This window comes from Battus philenor, unplaced genomic scaffold, assembly GCF_028537555.1.
Source record: "Battus philenor isolate CCGP_79_NKW_IND1 unplaced genomic scaffold, ilBatPhil1.0.hap1 SCAF_15, whole genome shotgun sequence".
In the NCBI taxonomy this organism is placed as follows: domain Eukaryota; kingdom Metazoa; phylum Arthropoda; class Insecta; order Lepidoptera; family Papilionidae; genus Battus; species Battus philenor.
In genome coordinates this window covers 12,470,128-12,487,956 of record NW_027181677.1, presented here as the reverse complement: position 1 = coordinate 12,487,956, position 17,829 = coordinate 12,470,128, and the positions used below count along the sequence as shown (strand labels likewise).

Below are 17,829 nucleotides of genomic sequence, written 5' to 3'. Positions count from 1 at the left end.
TTAATAACACAAAACACTTCCAGAGTACGAGAGAATGGTTGCAAAGAGGAGTGCCGTGGAAGACGTCAACACTTCCGAACTGTTGCAGAAGTCATTCAGGCACGAGCATACTTCTTGACGACCGCCGTACCCAGCGCGTTGGTAACACATACCCTGAAACAAGTTACGTAATTTCTTCACCACAGCAAGGTATATGTTTCCCATAACGTCACAAGAAAATAAAAACAAAGAAGTTAATAAAAAAACTATTTAAATTGTGTTAAATCTAAAACTAATCTAGAAATTCGTTGAGGAAGGTGACTGAATGAAGTGAGGAATGAAAGTAAAAAGAATGAAATTGAATGTACGAAATTGTGACGAACAAAAGAAGAATGAATGAATGACATCAATATAAAAGGTTCTTCCTTTCAGTAGAGGAAGAGTAAAGAAATGAGAGAATTTACTGAATAAATTATTATTGTAAATGTTATCACTGTGTACCCAGGACAGAGGGAGTACGAAAGGCCTTCAATATCAGGGGCCAATAAAAGAAGCCTACCCACTCTAACTCCGAAGCTTTCGGCTCCATCAATTCACTTTAGACGAGTAGTTATTAGATCTAGATCGGTGATATTGGTTCTTGATTCTCCTTTCTGATCCATAATTTCTTATTTATAAGGAATTATTAAAGTGTGATGTACATTACAACAGATTACGTACAACTAAGACAGGAATTCTTTGAGTAAGAAAAAAAAATGTTTTGGCTAATATATACCTTTTTACAATTCATTCTCACAATCCATCAAACGTAAATTTGTGTATCCTCGTTATCTATTTTGCAGTAACTTCTAACATTGTCTTATATTTGAGTTAGTTCATGAGCAAACAATCTTATACCATAGGGATTTCTTAACACCCAATAAGCACACACACATATTTATATATATATATATATATATATATATAATTCTGAAGACTATATACGTCGTTTAAAATGTTATGTAACAACTAAGACTCGAATTAAGTTAGAAAAACTTAGTGATGCACACGCTTTTACAATCCCGGAAAATATTCAGGAACTTCCGTGTGGTTATAGATACTAACTTTCAATATGATCTCATAGCATACTTTGATAACGATATCTTTAGCTATTTTAATGTTTTTATAAATATAAATGTGTAATTTTAGATTATATATTCATATATATATACACACACATATATATATATATATACATACATATATATATATATATATATATATATATATATATGTTATTAGAAAGTATGTATTATATATACACTTGTAACAAACTTTGTAACAAAAAAACGGTGCCAAATTTCACATTAAAATTTTCAAGTATTTAATTTTTTCCTTTTTAACTTCGTTAATTTTTAAATTTGTTTTAAATTTTATGTAAGTCATTATTTTGTAATTTATTAAAAACAAAGTGTTTTAGTAAGTACATGTACTTAGTGTGGATATATATAATAAGTGTTGCCAAAAAAAAATTATATTAAAATTTGTTCTTCGAATAAAAAGGTTGCTCATCCCTGCAGTACACTATTTCATAAGCGACTCAATTGAAGGGTTAATTGAAGGTCTACAATGCTATGATAATTTAAGCATGACTTATGTCAGTTTATACACAACAATAAAAACACCTTATATCTGGTCTCGTCCCAGCCACAGGAGCGGATAACTCGATTTTCCGGGTACTTCCCGTTGACCGCGTGGTCCACGTGCTGGACTATCTTCCTGCAGAGTGTGTGTGTCACTCCCCGGTCGTGTTCGGAGCAGTTCTTCTTCAAGCTATCTGGTAGTACTGTGGCGCTGCAGTAGGAGTTGGTTGCACTGTTACATTCGTAACACATTATTGTTGACCCTGAAACACATATATGTCAAATAAAATAGCGAGTGGTCAGGTAATATGGCACACGTTTTAAAATACACAATGATTCTATGCAACCAGTAAGTAATAAATATACATATATGTGTATATATATATATATATATATATATATATATAAATGTATATATACCCACAACAATGTTATATCTGTCAACCATTTATAATTCAAGAACAGCTGAACTGATTTTTACATGAAACTGAACATTGTGTACAATAGAATCAACTTTTCGTGCTTTTGCTCGTGCTACGACAGTTTTGTTATAGTGCAACATATATTAGTTGTATGATGACATATCCCTGGAGGGATATACCACAATCGTCACACTTGGCAAGCGATATGGTGATCGCAGTGTGGTATTATGGTATGCAGAGGAGGTAGCTACCCATCCTTTGGAAACTTGTTTGTGAGATGTGGCAATCCTATATAATTTAAATTATATATAATTTTATATAAGATTGTATTCCGAGAATTGAACCCGCGATCTAAGATCTCAAGTCTCAATTTTTACCGCTGGGTACTAAGTAGGGTGTACCATTGAAGCTTTTATACCTATTTTCAACCATCCCGTATTTGAAAATGTAACTCTGTTTCTCTCAGTAACGCTATAACTTGAACATGACTTTATAGGTTTCATAATGTTTTCTAATATTTTGTAATAAGTTCTCATGGAAAAAAATGCAAATTTATATATGGCTTACATTTCCAATGTCGATAAATAAATCTAAATATTAGACAGCTATTATTGGGTCAACCTTGAAATTTCGTGGCCAATTGGTCTCCTATTTTCCTTTTAGAAAAGCATCATCAAGCAGTATTTATTTTAAAAATAGAACTAACTTTGCTGTTCACAGATATCACTAGACACTATGTTATTGAAATACTTATTTTTTTATTTTTTAAGTTCGTATTAAGTATTCATAACTTAGTTTTTGTTATTCTCGTTCCCCCTGCTTTCTTTGGTGCAGTTATGTTATTGCTCTTTCTGCTTTGTTTCCTCACAAATTCTATCCCTCTTTTCATCCTTCACAAAATATTCTTTCTTCACGTTTTGATCTTCTTTTTTGTACATTCTTGATGACATTAGTTCTTATTATTATTTATATGTTTTCTATATTTACTATTTTTGCTTATACTTTTGATTTATTATAACTAAGTTAGGACAAAGTCTATCGAGTAAACTAGTTATAATTAAAGCAAGTTCAACTTAAAAAAAGTTTTGTAGCAGTAGGTAAATGGGTCGTATATGTAAACAATAATTTCTATGTCGACGACAACCTTCAAATGTCCTTCAACGTGGACACACATATGACCCTTTTTGTACATAAATATGATAGTACAAGTTCTTTGTTACTAGTTCAAAGTTGTTCCTTTCTACTTCGGAGGAAATTTTACGAACGAATTAGATAGTTTACGTTTCATTATCGTTCCTATGTTTTGAGGGCCTATGACCTCCTCTTAGATTTCCAATAAGACGAGTAGGAAGCGGGTCCATCCCCAGTTCACCGACGACCTAACCCGGCGGGTCGTCTGTGCATCTTATGGATGGATGACAAGGGCCTGCCGGTCTGTGGTCTCTGTAAAGATCCTTAGTGGTCTACGCACTGCAATATCAACTTGCCAATCTGCCTAACTATGTACACCACTTTCGTACATCCAATGATATCTACAATCCTAATTCGATTTCGTAGGTGAATCCTAAGTAATGATCGTGACGCCTCTGTGAACTTGAAACCAGGAGCAATAGACTTCATTTCTTTTATAATTTATTTAACATTAAGTAATTTAAAGTTAATGTTTAAGTTTAACAAAATGTTTAATAATATAGTGATTACTTTATATCTCGTATGTGAACGATATAAACTATATTTAAATAATATCGAACACATGTGTAATTTAGTCAAAAACATTTATTAATTTAATAAAATAATTAACTGTAAATACATTTATCCAATGTTTTGATAGTTCTATAGATAATAAAACTTTAATAAGACATATCTAACGATATACAAAGAAACAAACTTACCGTATTCGACGAAACCGCAAAGGACGAGGAATAAAACAGCCAAGCTATCCATCCTTGCTTCTCCCCCTGACCGCGTCCGACTGATCACAAAACTCGTGTATCATTTAAGCAAGTTCATGCATATACGTATATCTCATTCTTCAATTGTGTCGACGGGCTCACGGTGACAGGAAATATATAAGTTATTTCCACGATTATATAACAAATTTTTTTGGTACACTTGCATTTTTATATATACTGTATAATGATCGAAGATCGATGCGTGGTTCCTTGGGAAACATCCGAAAGTATCTTTTATACAAGATATTGGTTACAGGTGGTAAAGCTATAAAGAAATAAATTAATAGCCTGTTTTTCATCATAAAATATGTTTTCATTAATATAGTACCTATTGGAATTATACAGACCATTAACTTCTGGCAGTATAAAGCCTGCGAGGACATGTAGTTAACTATAATTAATTATGTATATACCTAAATTTTTAAAATTATTTTTCTTACTATATCATAATTACATCGTTGAATTTTGGATAAGGCGTACCATACGTTATAAATAGCAAAACGAGCTATAATATCACCTCTTTAAAGTTTTTAAACCTATTAAAAATCACTCTGTAGACTCTCACAACACAAACAAAAATATGAGAAAGAAATAGTCAATTAAAATAGGTTAAAAGTGTGTGAAATGCTACCTAACTTTGGTATATAAGACACACACACATAATAAGAATAAAATAATAATAGTATAAAGATAGATTAGGAAGTATAAGGTATAGTAGACGTAAGGCTTTACACAATAGTGCGATATAAATACTTAACAATAAGAAATAAGAATGGACTAGAATATACTAGTAAAGGAATTAAATATGAGGCAAGAACCGAAGTAATAAAATAAAGAAAAATCAAATCGAAAAATTATTAATCATATATTAGTTCAGGTGAAAAGGCTACAGAAAAAAAAAATATATGAAACAATCATAAAATTTATGTAATCCACCACCGTGAACGATGAATAAGGTTATATTCAATGAATAAAAGACAAAACTAATGAAAAACTTTAATAAATACATTCACAATTTACAAACACAACAATGGAAGGCATTTGAATTTACACCAAGTGACAATTTCAACCAAGGCACGTTACGTATTTGTAAATAAATGATTAGAACACGATGTTAAGTGGTCAATTTCAGGCTTAGTCGCTAATTCACCTACCATTTACCATTTGTGGAACACATAGGGGTGTATATAGACAACATTCAAAGCATTCACACCACACCTACATCTGTATTATCATCACGAAATCAAACTTATGTTCTTACTCGTGAACTTTATTCTCATAAAGGAACTATGTTAGAACTTTAGTAGTGCGAGCGTGAGGAACATCAAGGCGGTCGCTCCAACGGGAATAGTCGCAGAGTTGCAGCCATCCTCGAGACATGAACACACTTCCTGTCTACCACCGAATCCGGAGCGTTGGTAGCAGCGACCCTGTGAAGATATATTTACATTAAAATTATTTAAAAATACCAAGGCATGTTGTTGTGGCAACTTCTTTTCAGATAATGGACGCCCATTGCAAGGTTTAGGCCTCCCCCAAAAATCGTCACCATACTATAGGGGGGCAGGGTGCCCACGCCGCATTTACGGGCCCGTGATCGCCACTCGAGACCGAACAGTCCTCAACTGCCATCGGTTGCATGAATGATGTCCCCCCTGCCATTTCAGACGAGTAATTCTTCGAGCCATGTCTGTGATTTTGCAGCAACTTCAAGAGTATAAATATGTTCTACAGTTATAATGATTTAGGCAAAAATTAAGAGGCCGAATATTAACAAATAAATCAAAACATTAAAGAATTTCAAACAAATATTATACCCCAGATTAAAGACTCTGCCAGCATTTGGTAAAGGGCACAGATGACACTAAGAAAAAAAAACCGAATATAATGGTGATAGAAGTAATGTCTCGTATCAATTGATCACATGAGTTTCGAGTATCAGAAACTGTACCTTATAGCTGCTTTCATCCCAGCCACAGCCTCTGATAACGCGGCTGTCGGGCGGCATTCCGTTCATCTCGAACTCCACCACCTGGGTTATCTTGCGGCACATGGTGTCCTTAGGCCCGCTGCAGGGCAGACGCAGAGAGTCCGGCAGCTTCTCGAGAAGGCATCGCGAGTCATTGTGACTGTTGCACTGGTAGCAGACTATCGCCAAACCTGCAAAAGTCACAACTTAATTATAAATCACAATCATCATCTTATCTCTCATCTTTTTTACTTGATTTGATGTGATCTGATTTAGTAAGTTTTTAATGTTATGTCACCTATAAAGGAACACAACAGAACAATAATTCATACGGTAACTTTTAATGTAAAAACACAGTATTTAAATAAATAAATAATATTAGGCGATAGTCGCTTACTCCAAAGCGTAATCTTTCAAAGATGATGCGTTCAGCAACTTGTCGCAACCTTGACTATGTCATCGGACCTCCTAGTGGGATCCTATCCACGTCCATCTATCGACACGTGGTCGCTTATGAGAACCATTTAGCCCCAACCGCCGACAGTCACCGGTGTGGTTAAATGTTTAAAGAGAAACCATGTGCTTCGACTAAACAGTGAGATATTCCTCTCCTGCTCAATATATTTAAATAAAATGTATTAAAAACCCGCATAACACATCGGGTTTAAGCTTCAGGATTGATATATAAAAAAAAAAAAAACAAAAAAAGTACAAATATGTCGATATACGCAAAACTTAAGAATAGCTTGATAATGGCGCAACTTTGGTTTAAATAAAAAAACTAGAAAACTTGCAAGGAATATAGTGAAAACCTCACTTTTCATTTTTTCTTTTTATTCGAATCATAGAGTAAATTTGAAGCACCTTTACTATATTTAAAACATTAAACGTAAATAAAGATAATGGATCGGTAGAAAAATATGATCATTATAATTATTAAATAAAATTTATTATTGTAAATAACGGTTATTTTAGTGATAGTAGTAGAAGATTGACTTGAGATCATAAGTCGCGAGTTCGATTCCCGGCATATCTAATATATAAAATTCTCGTGTCACGGTGTTCGAACTTGAACTCCTCCGACGGCTTGACCGATTTTTACCAAATTTTACATGCGTATTTAGTATGTCCGAGAATCGGCTACTATCTATTTTCTATAACCCTAAGTGATAAGGGTGGTCCACCCCTAAATGTTATTTTTAATATTTTAGACAATTTTTTTGGTTTTTATTTTATTATGATACAGCATACAAAAATACATACATCCCTAAATTTTCACCCCTCTACTATCAACCCTTAATTTTTTTTTGCAAAACAACGTTTGCGGGATCAGCTAGTAATCTTATATAATTCACACTTTGTAAATTAATTATATAGAATAGCTGATAAAAAGCTTTTCAGAGGATGGACAGCAGCGTCCTCTGCGTGCCATAAACCCTCATTGAGATCGCCAACCCGCCTGCCAAATGTGGCGATTATGGTATATCCCTCATCCTTGGGATCCTATCCTTGGGAGAGATTTACGCCTTGCACTGGTTAAAGCATGTTGAAGCTGTATATTGCATGTATAGCTCATTTAATATTAATTAATGGTACAATCTATACAAAAATGAATGGTTTCAAAAATAATAGATAACATAATAATAACATAGAAGGAAATGCCTTTTTAAAATTCGGATTACATCATATTAAAATTAATAATAGTATATAACTATCTCTCTGCAGACTGTGTACTATCAAAAGTTATTTGTCTGTAGTATTTCAACAGAATTTCAAAGTGATCACTTTATATACGATGATTGGAAATAAGTGTAAAATGTTCAATGCTATTTGACAAATTAGCAATACATCACTCCAAAGCTTACAAATATAACCAATTAGGTTTTGTAACACGGTGTATTTGATGATAAGATGCCAAAATAGAGGGCAATTTATACAACTACAGCACCCTTCGAACGTTGGGAGCCATTAGCGATGTTCACAAAACAACCCCGCGTGTATCGCGACGTAATTACGGATAATTATACCGAATTTACCCAATAATTTTAGATTTACTATCACACAAGTACAGTACCCGGCGATAAATATTGGACAACGACTTTTGGAAAGAGACAATCGGTTAATTTCGGCATCGTAGAGCACTATCTCTGTCCCACACTACATATGTGACGTATTGTCAATCGTTTTATTTCCTGCGACAGAGATAACGCCGATGTGCAATATTTATCGCCGAGTATTGTATATTGCCACCAGCATTTATTTATGAATTAAATATATCAAATTGTTGTTAAAGATTTCAAACATTTGTCTATCATACTAATTTCTTTATATATGAATTTACTTTCTTATTGAGATCATTCATATATTAGAAGCTCTTTTGAATTAAATTTAACTTCTCTATAACTATATTATTCATTAATTTTCTCTATATTATTCAACCTTACAGCCTTACAGCGACGCCATAATCCGAGAAATACCCACAACAACCAAAGGTTTTATTTCGTAAATACTTTCACAAATAATAATTGTTTAATACTTCAATTAAATACAAAATACATTATATGTAATGTCCTCTATAATGATTGAATACAAACGCAGCCTGACCTTGGACTGACCGCTAGAACATTTGCGGTGTATTATCTATTTCTATTCTTCATGAATATGTAGTGTATTATTGTATTGTTACAACATTTTTAATACCATCATGGTGTTAAACCAATTGGTGACAAAAAGCAACTTTACCCCCCATTAAATAACTTACAATGTTATGGTATCTCTATGCGGGTGGTGATGGGACACACAGTAACTGAAGCATTCAGAAAAGATCGAAGAAACCTGCGGAGACAACTCATCAAACTCTTGACCAAGGCTTTCCAGGAGTGCGTCAACTTCAGCAATGAAGATAATCAATAGTTACAACCACCATCTGGTGGATGTAATTATTGTATCGAAAATTTAAAAATAATTTATGTCCATTTTTAGATGTAGCTTTCATTAGTACATATGTAAAGTTACAATACTGCGAGACATATGCTACCCCAAGGATATCTATAGGGGGATATAATATAACCGCTACATTTCAAAGGCGAGTTTGCAACTGTAGTGTGGTATTATGGTACGCAGAAGATGCTGCAGCTCATGCTCTGCAAGGCAATTCTATATAATTAATGCAAAAAATGTGAATTATATAATATTGTGTCCCGGGAATGGAACCCGTGACCTAAAATCGTAAGTCTGTCCTCTACCACTAGTCTACCGTTGTCCAGTTTAACTTTTTACGGTAATTTAACTTAATTACAGTAGCGAGCAGTAACAGCTGGTCTTAAGAAATACAAAAATAAAATAACTTATTAAGGATTCCTTGCCGAAAATCAGCTAGTGCTAGTACTATAAAAATATTTGTCTTAATTAATGTTTAACTTTGACAACTATAAATATCTTTTTCCTTTCTTTTAAACGTGAAAGGCTACCTTTGAGACTTATTTATCGACGTTACAAAAGCGAGATGCTTAAAGAATTTTTTGTCCATTTCCAGAATCTTCTAGAAAATATCAGAAAACATTTTTTTATTACTAAAACATCGGTCAATACATAGCTCTTATTTTTGGTTTACGATTGTAAAATCATTTTTGTACATCACACAGTAATTCATCGTAGAAAAATTTAGAAATTTATCGAAGCAAACACATGAAAGAAAATAATCTAATACTATGTACATGGAATATCGATAATCAAGTTCATACACACGAAGGTTACGGAGTAAAATTCTATTTCAGCACATAAGGCACGTCTAAAACTTTTGGTTTGCACGTCACTAGTAGAACTATGAATAAACATGAATATATTTATAACACGGGCACCAAACACGCCATCTATAAGAAGAATTTAATACGGTGAAGTGTACTAAAATTTTAATAAAATAGATTATAAAAATTTATTAGGTTATCTATATCACCACTTTGGTTTAACTGGCAGAAAATGGCTGTAATCAAGTTCACCATTATACAAGTTTTAAGAAGGGTAAATAAATACGTAATAATTAAATATTATTTCTAATGAAAAGTAAAAAATGTAGGAAATAATGACGTATACATATACGTTTTTACAAAATAGAATTTCGGCTATAATTGAGTTATAAATAAATATATGTAAATGCATAAAAAATAAAGACATGAACAATTGTGACAGTTTGGTCTGAACTTCGCGCGTTTAACAGTTCGTTTTGAAATTCGAATTGATTATACAATTTTAAGATTCTATCTTAACTTTGTTAAGATCATCGGAAGATGCAGGACGCTGGCTGTTTATCACCATTCCTTTAAATGATGATGATGATAAAGATTAAAAATGTACAACGAGTTGTTGACTTATATTTGATTTTTATTTACATACATTGTTCTACATCCGTACATACATGTTCACAAATATATAACGTAATACTTATAGAGATTTACTATTTACATTTATAAATATGCTTGACTGTTGGCATTGACAACCTCGCTAGGTTTGTAGATATGGAAAGCGCTAAACTTGGGCTATTTACAATAAGCTCGAGGGATCCATTTAATGCTACCTCTTGAAACCAGCTAACAAGGCGATTGGTTATTGGTATAAAACCTTAAAGGAGCTTCATGTGTAGTTGATTTGTCAGCCAATAACTTAAATGTTTTGACACCTATTTTCAATCACAGTGTATAAAGTGATCACTCTGAAATTACATTAATATTTTTTTCTATTTAAATCCGTCAGATATTGGTCTGTCACTTCTGCCATTACATAATAGTAATCCGAATTTTCGAAACGCGTTTTATTACTACATTATATAATAATTACGTTATTAATTATTTCTGGAACCATTGATTTTTTATAATATTATTCATTATTAATACTTTTTATACACTATAGTCAGATAGAATAGAGGAAAAAGAAACAATTCATATGGCACAATAGGCGGTCTTATCGCTCGCAGCGATCTCTTCCAGACAATCTTTGGTTGGAGACAAGAGACATGAAGGAGAGGGCAGTAGTATATATACATATATATTTATATGTATATATATATATAAATACGTATATATATAGTGTGTATCATACCTAGTCTAGCCATAAGTTCTGTTACTAAGAAAATATCCGACAATTTTAAAACAAAAAACATACACCAATAGCGGGAAGGAAGTCTCTTTTTTAACGTAGAAGCTAATGTTCGAAATTCAATTTATTTTAAATGTATGTAAACAGCAAGTAACAGAATTTATGGCTAAACCAGGCACATTAATTGACAGGAAATTAATAAACCTTTATTATTTATTACATCACAATGAGAAGCTGTAAGAGTTTAAGCGGATGCTTAATGGAGTGACGTGACGTAAGGATTGGGAATCTGGCAATGACGTCACATTAAGAAATTCAATTCTACGGTGTACGAAAGATCCAAACAACAGCTCGGTCAAGATCAAACTCCCCTCTTAACCCTTAATAACCTAGAGTGTCAATGATACCAATCTTTTAAACCGAATGTTCACATTACTATTAGTTTTTTTTATAGGTTGGCTGTACGTATTTTACTGTTGTATAATATTATTTCCAACGAAATTAAAAAAAAAATCATTTTTTCCCTTCATCTAGACCCTCAAGCAAACACAGTAATATAAAAAAATCACTTTCGTAAACCAAGCTACGAGTACTAAGCGTTAAATCTCAATTCCCGAACTATAATAAAAATTACCTATGATTTGCTTACTTCATTTAGTCTTTGATAAGTGACACGGATTGAAAACTCCGGTTTGTTCTGACTCCAATGTTTATTAATAATACAGTCACAAGCGTACGAAGTCTTAACAGAGCAAAAGTCTATGTAGTGTCAATATCTGTAATATATATATAAGAAATGACAGAAATGACTATATAGGAGTGAAGTGTTTTATAGTGGCCATTATGTCGCTACAAGTCCTTCACGTCAATATCCTATTCTTTACTAGATTTAGGCCACTTTAAATTTCCGACAAGAGCGGTCGGAAGCGGTCACCATTCAGCATCTTTAACAAGATAATGTGTCTGTCGATCTTTTGAGTGGATGTCCTATGCTGCGCTTTCCAGTTCGCGGTCTCAACTTCAAACCCACAACGCCCCTGCCTTATATTGAACAGTATAACTAAATGAAAATTTAAATTTTGAACTTTCTATGTATTTATTATCTGTAACATAATACATTAGAAAAAGATTAATGCGTTTTATAACTAATAAGTTCATTTAATTATTAACATCACTACTCGTACAATATATAAAGCAGAAAAATTTCTTGTAATGATAAAGGTGAAGCTATTTATTCGATAATCGCCGTTGATTATATTAACATTTAAATTTAATTAAAACCGGGATATATAATTTTAGTAAAAAAAAATCTAATTTAATTTTTAATATAAGTGACAGAGAACGAACCCTTAATGACGGCCATTTTAATGTTTTTATTACTGATTCTTTTAAGATACTATCAAGAGTCACTTTGAAGAAATCCTGATTTAGATTTACAAGACAATCGATGTATAAAAAAGAACATGAATAGCGGCCATCTTTTTTTAAATTACAGGAAAAGAAGGAACAAGATAAGAGGCCGATTGGTAACAATGCTCACTAAAGTTTCAGTGTTTGGAACATTTTGGTCGGAATTTTGAAGAGTATTTAGGGGAATTACACCAAATAATGCCCCCATCTCCTTTCTTCATTTGGACAACAAAACGCACAGATACACGACATCGAAATTCCTTCCACCCGCACTAAGCGTTTTGCTAGACTTTTATAGTGCGAACAGCCAAGGAGTGGAACAACCTGCATGACGTCATTGTTTCCAGACAATTATAACTTAGGAGTCTTCAAGACAAGAATGAATGTTTCTAAGGAAGCATGTACCATCGTAGACCTCATCATCATCTAACATCAGACGAGACATAGATCAAAAGCGTCGCCCATAAAAAAAAAATAAAAAAAAATTAAAAAGTTACTATATTGTTTTCATTATATGTCTTAAAAACTTCATTGATGAAAATAAACAAATAAATATATTGTGTAATAATCATTTTTACAGCCAAAAGGGGTAAGATATGATAAAAATACTAGACATACTACTATATTGATCTGCTAACAAAAAATTTAAAAAAGATTTTTGCGTAACATACTATTTAAGTTTTTGATTTTGAAACACAATCCTATATGTACATCTGATTAGCAAAATTATTTAAATACAACCTTTAAACTAGGCCGCATTTATTAATGCCTTACTATTTTACATAAAAGAAAAGTTCGCCTAGATGGCTTCATGAAAAATAAACCTTACTTACATTAAAATAATTTCATCTTTTTATGTTATTATATAAAATATTATTTACTGTATCTTAAGTGTTTTAAGATATAGTAAATATATAGTTAACTTCATATGAAAAGCTATAAAAATTAAAAAAACATTTCGTCATATACAGGGCTATTCGTTATAGCATTTAATAAAACCTTTTCAAGGGCGAATATATCTCATTTTCTGTTAGTTACTGTACTATACAACGTATCTAAAAATCAATGGTTGAAGAATCAAAGACTGAAATTTAAAAAAAAAAACGTTATATATAGCAAAGAATTGTGTTTTTAAATTTAGAATTACTGTCTATCCCTGCTGACTTTGCACTGCTAAAAATTATTGGCCTGTAGCATTACAATTAAAAAAAAATAAAAATAAAGTAACGTCATATATTTTAAAGTGATAACTTTATATAAAATTGGATATAGCACTAGAAGTTTTAAAGCATTTTGCTGATAAATGAGCTATACATTCATCAATTTAAAGCTTACCAATCATCCTGTATATTCTTTTAAATATAATGTCTCTATAAATCAGACGCGTCATAACACCATTCTTTCAGCAAAAGATAACAAGATTCAAACTAACTTTTATATTATATGGCTATTCAAAATAAGAATAATTTTAAATAAATAACTAACTGATGTTTCGCAATGATATTTTCTGAAAATTATTTATTTCACATATAAAATTGACAAATCCTTCATAAGTTTAAATGTATGTATATATAAAAAAAAATCCTCACATGTCACGGACTTTTCTTGGTTTTGAAACTAAATTAGTAGTACATTGAGAAAATCTTAATATAGCATTCAACAGGTTTTATTCAATCAAAATGTGTTGAATTTGTTTTGTTGACTCATTTATATAATATTATAATGTACATATGAGAAAATTGTTAAATTTTATTTAAAAATATCAACTGTTAAGTTTCTTGGTGGCTGTTTTAAACTGATGAGGATTCCGAGTGGTAGATTACTACTTATAATGTTAAAATCGATTATTCAAAAGTGCGTGTAAATTTGATTCGAATTTAGAGAATATATTTTGTGTTCAACGATAAAATGTGAGGAATAACGACGACTTTTAAAAGTAATTACGTTACAAAAACCAAGCCCACATCACATCGGAAAATCACCGAGCACACCCATCATCGATCGTGTGATACGGCCAACACAAACCTTGGTGAAGCAAGCTACAAATTACCGCCAAAACGCAGAGCGTCACTTGCGCCATTTTGTATTCCGTTCGGATAGTCGCACAAGATCGCGCCGGTTTCCGCCGGCCCGTACCGCGCGCGGGTATGTTCACGACGCGACTGACTCCACACTATGTGGTACTAACCAACGTTTAGATGTTATATCTATGATCCAAATGAACGGTGAGCAACGTTTATCCAATTGCCGTAACACCGGTAAATTGGTTAACATATTGTACGGTCAGCCGGTAATTGATTGGTACATTGTGGACGGGAATCCGTCCCTGGATGTAGACGGTTGAGCAACGAAGGTACCTTTGACCCAGACCTTAATATGTAACATATACCACCGGAATAGTTTATACCGTTCAAATATACCACACGTGTATTTTAACTCAACTGAATCAACGTGAATGGCATACCTAACATATATCTCGTTATCAGAGTTCAAAAATTTCACTGCAATCGGTAAAAAGTCAATACATTAAAAATATTATGAATCGTAGAAACATCGTTATAACTTTTTTTTCATATATAACCATAACCACAAAGATGCATGCAACAAATTTCCTTGTCAGATAATCCACCACGAACTGGTAGACGCAGCGTGGAAAGGCCCACCACAAGGTAAACCGATGATATAGTCAAGGTCGCGGGAAGTCGCTTGAAGTCGCCGGAAGCAGCTGGAAGTAGCTGGAAGTCCCTAGATGCGGCTGAAAAGGAGAAGATAAACTGTGTTACAAATCATGTCATGTAACACTAAATATTAAAACTAATATTTACTGCAGTACGTAATTCATTCTGCCTCCTATATAAGTACATAATATTTTATTATTTTTAATGATTATTTATGTACATCACAGGATAAATGCTAGAAGAGCCCAATTTTAAAGAAACTAGAGTTTGAACTCCTGTATATTGGCACCCAACCTCAGACAAGTTTCTTTTTGTGGACACTTTTACAACATCTTTAATATAGTGGTGAAGCTATTCAATCCAGAGCTTTATCCCTTAAATGCATAATGATGATAAACTGCAACATATCACTTAAACATAAAACGCGTACTACACTTAAGTAAATGCATGGTGTTGTATGTCTGCAATATAAGGTTTTTTTTTAATAAATAAGTACAAAAAATATAATTTTTTTGTTTTCCCCTGCATTGTAGTGTACTTTTCTGCAAGATATATATATTTTTAAAGTATATAAAAGTCATGTATTTAAGGGTTATATCACTCTAGGTAGACCACCGACATAGATAAGGTCGCTGGAAGTAATTGAATGCGGGCAGCGCTGGACTGGTCATCGTGGCGATCTTTGGGGGAGGCCTATGTCCAGTAGTGGGCGTGTACGGCTGAAAAGAAGATATAACTCTCCATAAAAATTCCTTTATATAGTGTGATAAGATTTCATTACAAATTTTCGTTTAATGAACTTCTTAAATATATTACAAGATAATAAAGAGACATTACATGTGTATGTACTGTAATGCCGTGTACAGTCATCTACAAAAGTGTCACTAATTTTATGCAGCCTTATCAAAAGTATGAGTGCTTATATATATATTTCCATAACATATGTCTATGAATTGTTTTTAATATTTCAACTGAAATACGAACGTCATCTTTTGTGTATTATGTTTCGTTTACCCTGTAATTTTAGTAACAACGGCGCCTAACCTAAAAGATGGTATTTGGCGAAATAGAGATATACTTCTGTCACCAAATAAATTTCATATATATATATATATTCAACCGGAAATTTATATTTATGGTTACGTTTACTATCATAATTGTAATTGTCGTCGTCATTTCAGCACATAGATTCCCAATGAAATGCATAGAGTTCCCCAAAGATATCTATGGGGGAGATATACCATATTCACCAAGCTATGGCAGACGGGTTGGCGGTCGCAGTGTGGTATTATGGTACGCAGAGAACACTGCTTTCCATCCTCTGGACACTTGTTTGTGAGCAGAGTTAATCCCATATCAATATTGCACAAAATGTGAATAATATAACATTGTTGCCCAAGAATCGAATCCGCGACGGGAAGTCTCAGTCCTCTACCACAGGACTATCTATTATATTATATTATTATATTTATATATTATATTGCTCTTTATTATTAAATATATACTTATAGAAAAAAAAACTTTGCTACGTAAGTTAAGAAAAATATGGCAATATTTTGCATATTTATAAATTAATATATTTACTTTCGTTAACCTATGTAATATATTTTAACGACTAAAATAAAAAGGATTAAAAAGGGTCAGGTAAATATTTCTTTATGCAATCATATCATCATTATTTTAGTCAAAAGTTGTCCACAATTGGACATAAGCTTCTATAACGTCCACGTGTTGCCTGCCCACTGCTGTTTTTTTTATGGCTCCGCTATTGGTGGCCTCTTGTACTCCTAACTAGTTCGTGATAGGGCATTTTATTTATCTTTTAATTAATTTTTTTAACATATATTATTATCGCCTTAAGAACTTGCATTCTTTTCCTTACTTTCTACAATTCATCTGTCTTACCCTTTCATTCCTTTTTCACTCTTTTTCGATGCCTTTCATCCATCACCTCATTCCTCAGGTTGTATCATATTTATTTTCATTTTATTTTACAGAATTTATTTTATGAACATGTTACTAACATATTATTTACAAAAATTTTTATTTTGTTTACATTTTTAATTCTTAAGTTATTATTTGTGTTAATGTGAGTAATTTTTTGCATAGTCTGACCGCTGTAGTTTCAACTTCCAATCCGCTGGGCTATTTCGATCGCCTATGGATCTCGTTATTGCAGATTCAATCTCATAAAGAAATCTCGGTGGGCGACGAAGAGTCTCCTTCCATTCATGAAGTACAGCAGTGAAGTAATTTAAAAAAAATATTAAAAGAATAAAACTTACTAAAGAATTAGAAACTAATGAATAATAATATAAAATGAAAAAGTGGGTAAGTAAAAAAGTGTGTTAATGAAAAGGAGAAAAAAGTACAATTGGTAAAACTGTACTGTGATATAAAGAAGTAATTTAATGTAGTATTTTAGAAACGGAACAGAAGGAAGGAATGTGTTGTATGTAAGGAGACAAGAGTGTAAGATATTGTGACGAAAAATAGATGACGAATGAAAGAAACTGTGAAGAATGTAAGGAGAGAAAGAGAAATAGAAATAGGAACTTGATAGGACTCTAGATCTCGGTCACAACGTCACATGTATCAATAAATGTTGTTTGAGTATTTACATTGGGTATTAAAAATTGTGCGTACGTTTAAATAAGTTCGTATTGCTAACAACGTTAAGTCCATCCACCGGTCGTAACCTAAATC

General features: G+C 32.4%; 2 protein-coding genes across 2 annotated transcripts; both read right to left on the bottom strand.

The window, feature by feature from the left end:
• Window positions 1-3,983, bottom strand: LOC137919024 (UPAR/Ly6 domain-containing protein crok-like). The gene is made up of 3 exons (XM_068761986.1): window positions 3,916-3,983; window positions 1,644-1,864; window positions 1-153 (listed from the first exon to the last, which is right to left on the bottom strand). Exons 1-3 carry the CDS (start codon window positions 3,965-3,967, stop codon window positions 1-3), a joined length of 426 nt encoding a protein of 141 aa, XP_068618087.1. The 5' UTR covers window positions 3,968-3,983.
• Window positions 3,984-4,959: 976 nt separating this feature from the next.
• On the bottom strand, window positions 4,960-14,607 carry LOC137918888 (UPAR/Ly6 domain-containing protein crok-like). The gene is made up of 3 exons (XM_068761818.1): window positions 14,471-14,607; window positions 5,927-6,135; window positions 4,960-5,405 (listed from the first exon to the last, which is right to left on the bottom strand). Exons 1-3 carry the CDS (start codon window positions 14,523-14,525, stop codon window positions 5,268-5,270), a joined length of 402 nt encoding a protein of 133 aa, XP_068617919.1. The 5' UTR covers window positions 14,526-14,607; the 3' UTR covers window positions 4,960-5,267.
• Window positions 14,608-17,829: the final 3,222 nt, after the last annotated feature.

Coding starts and splice junctions, on each gene's coding strand:
- LOC137918888 (XM_068761818.1), bottom strand. CDS start 14,525: ATGGCGCAAGTGACGCTCTGCGTTTTGGCGGTAATTTGTAGCTTGCTT. Junction 6,136..14,470: donor TTGTAGCTTGCTTCACCAAG/GTTTGTGTTGGC, acceptor TGACTTTTGCAG/GTTTGGCGATAGTCTGCTAC. Junction 5,406..5,926: donor GGGATGAAAGCAGCTATAAG/GTACAGTTTCTG, acceptor ATATCTTCACAG/GGTCGCTGCTACCAACGCTC.
- LOC137919024 (XM_068761986.1), bottom strand. CDS start 3,967: ATGGATAGCTTGGCTGTTTTATTCCTCGTCCTTTGCGGTTTCGTCGAA. Junction 1,865..3,915: donor TTGCGGTTTCGTCGAATACG/GTAAGTTTGTTT, acceptor TATGTGTTTCAG/GGTCAACAATAATGTGTTAC. Junction 154..1,643: donor GGGACGAGACCAGATATAAG/GTGTTTTTATTG, acceptor AACTTGTTTCAG/GGTATGTGTTACCAACGCGC.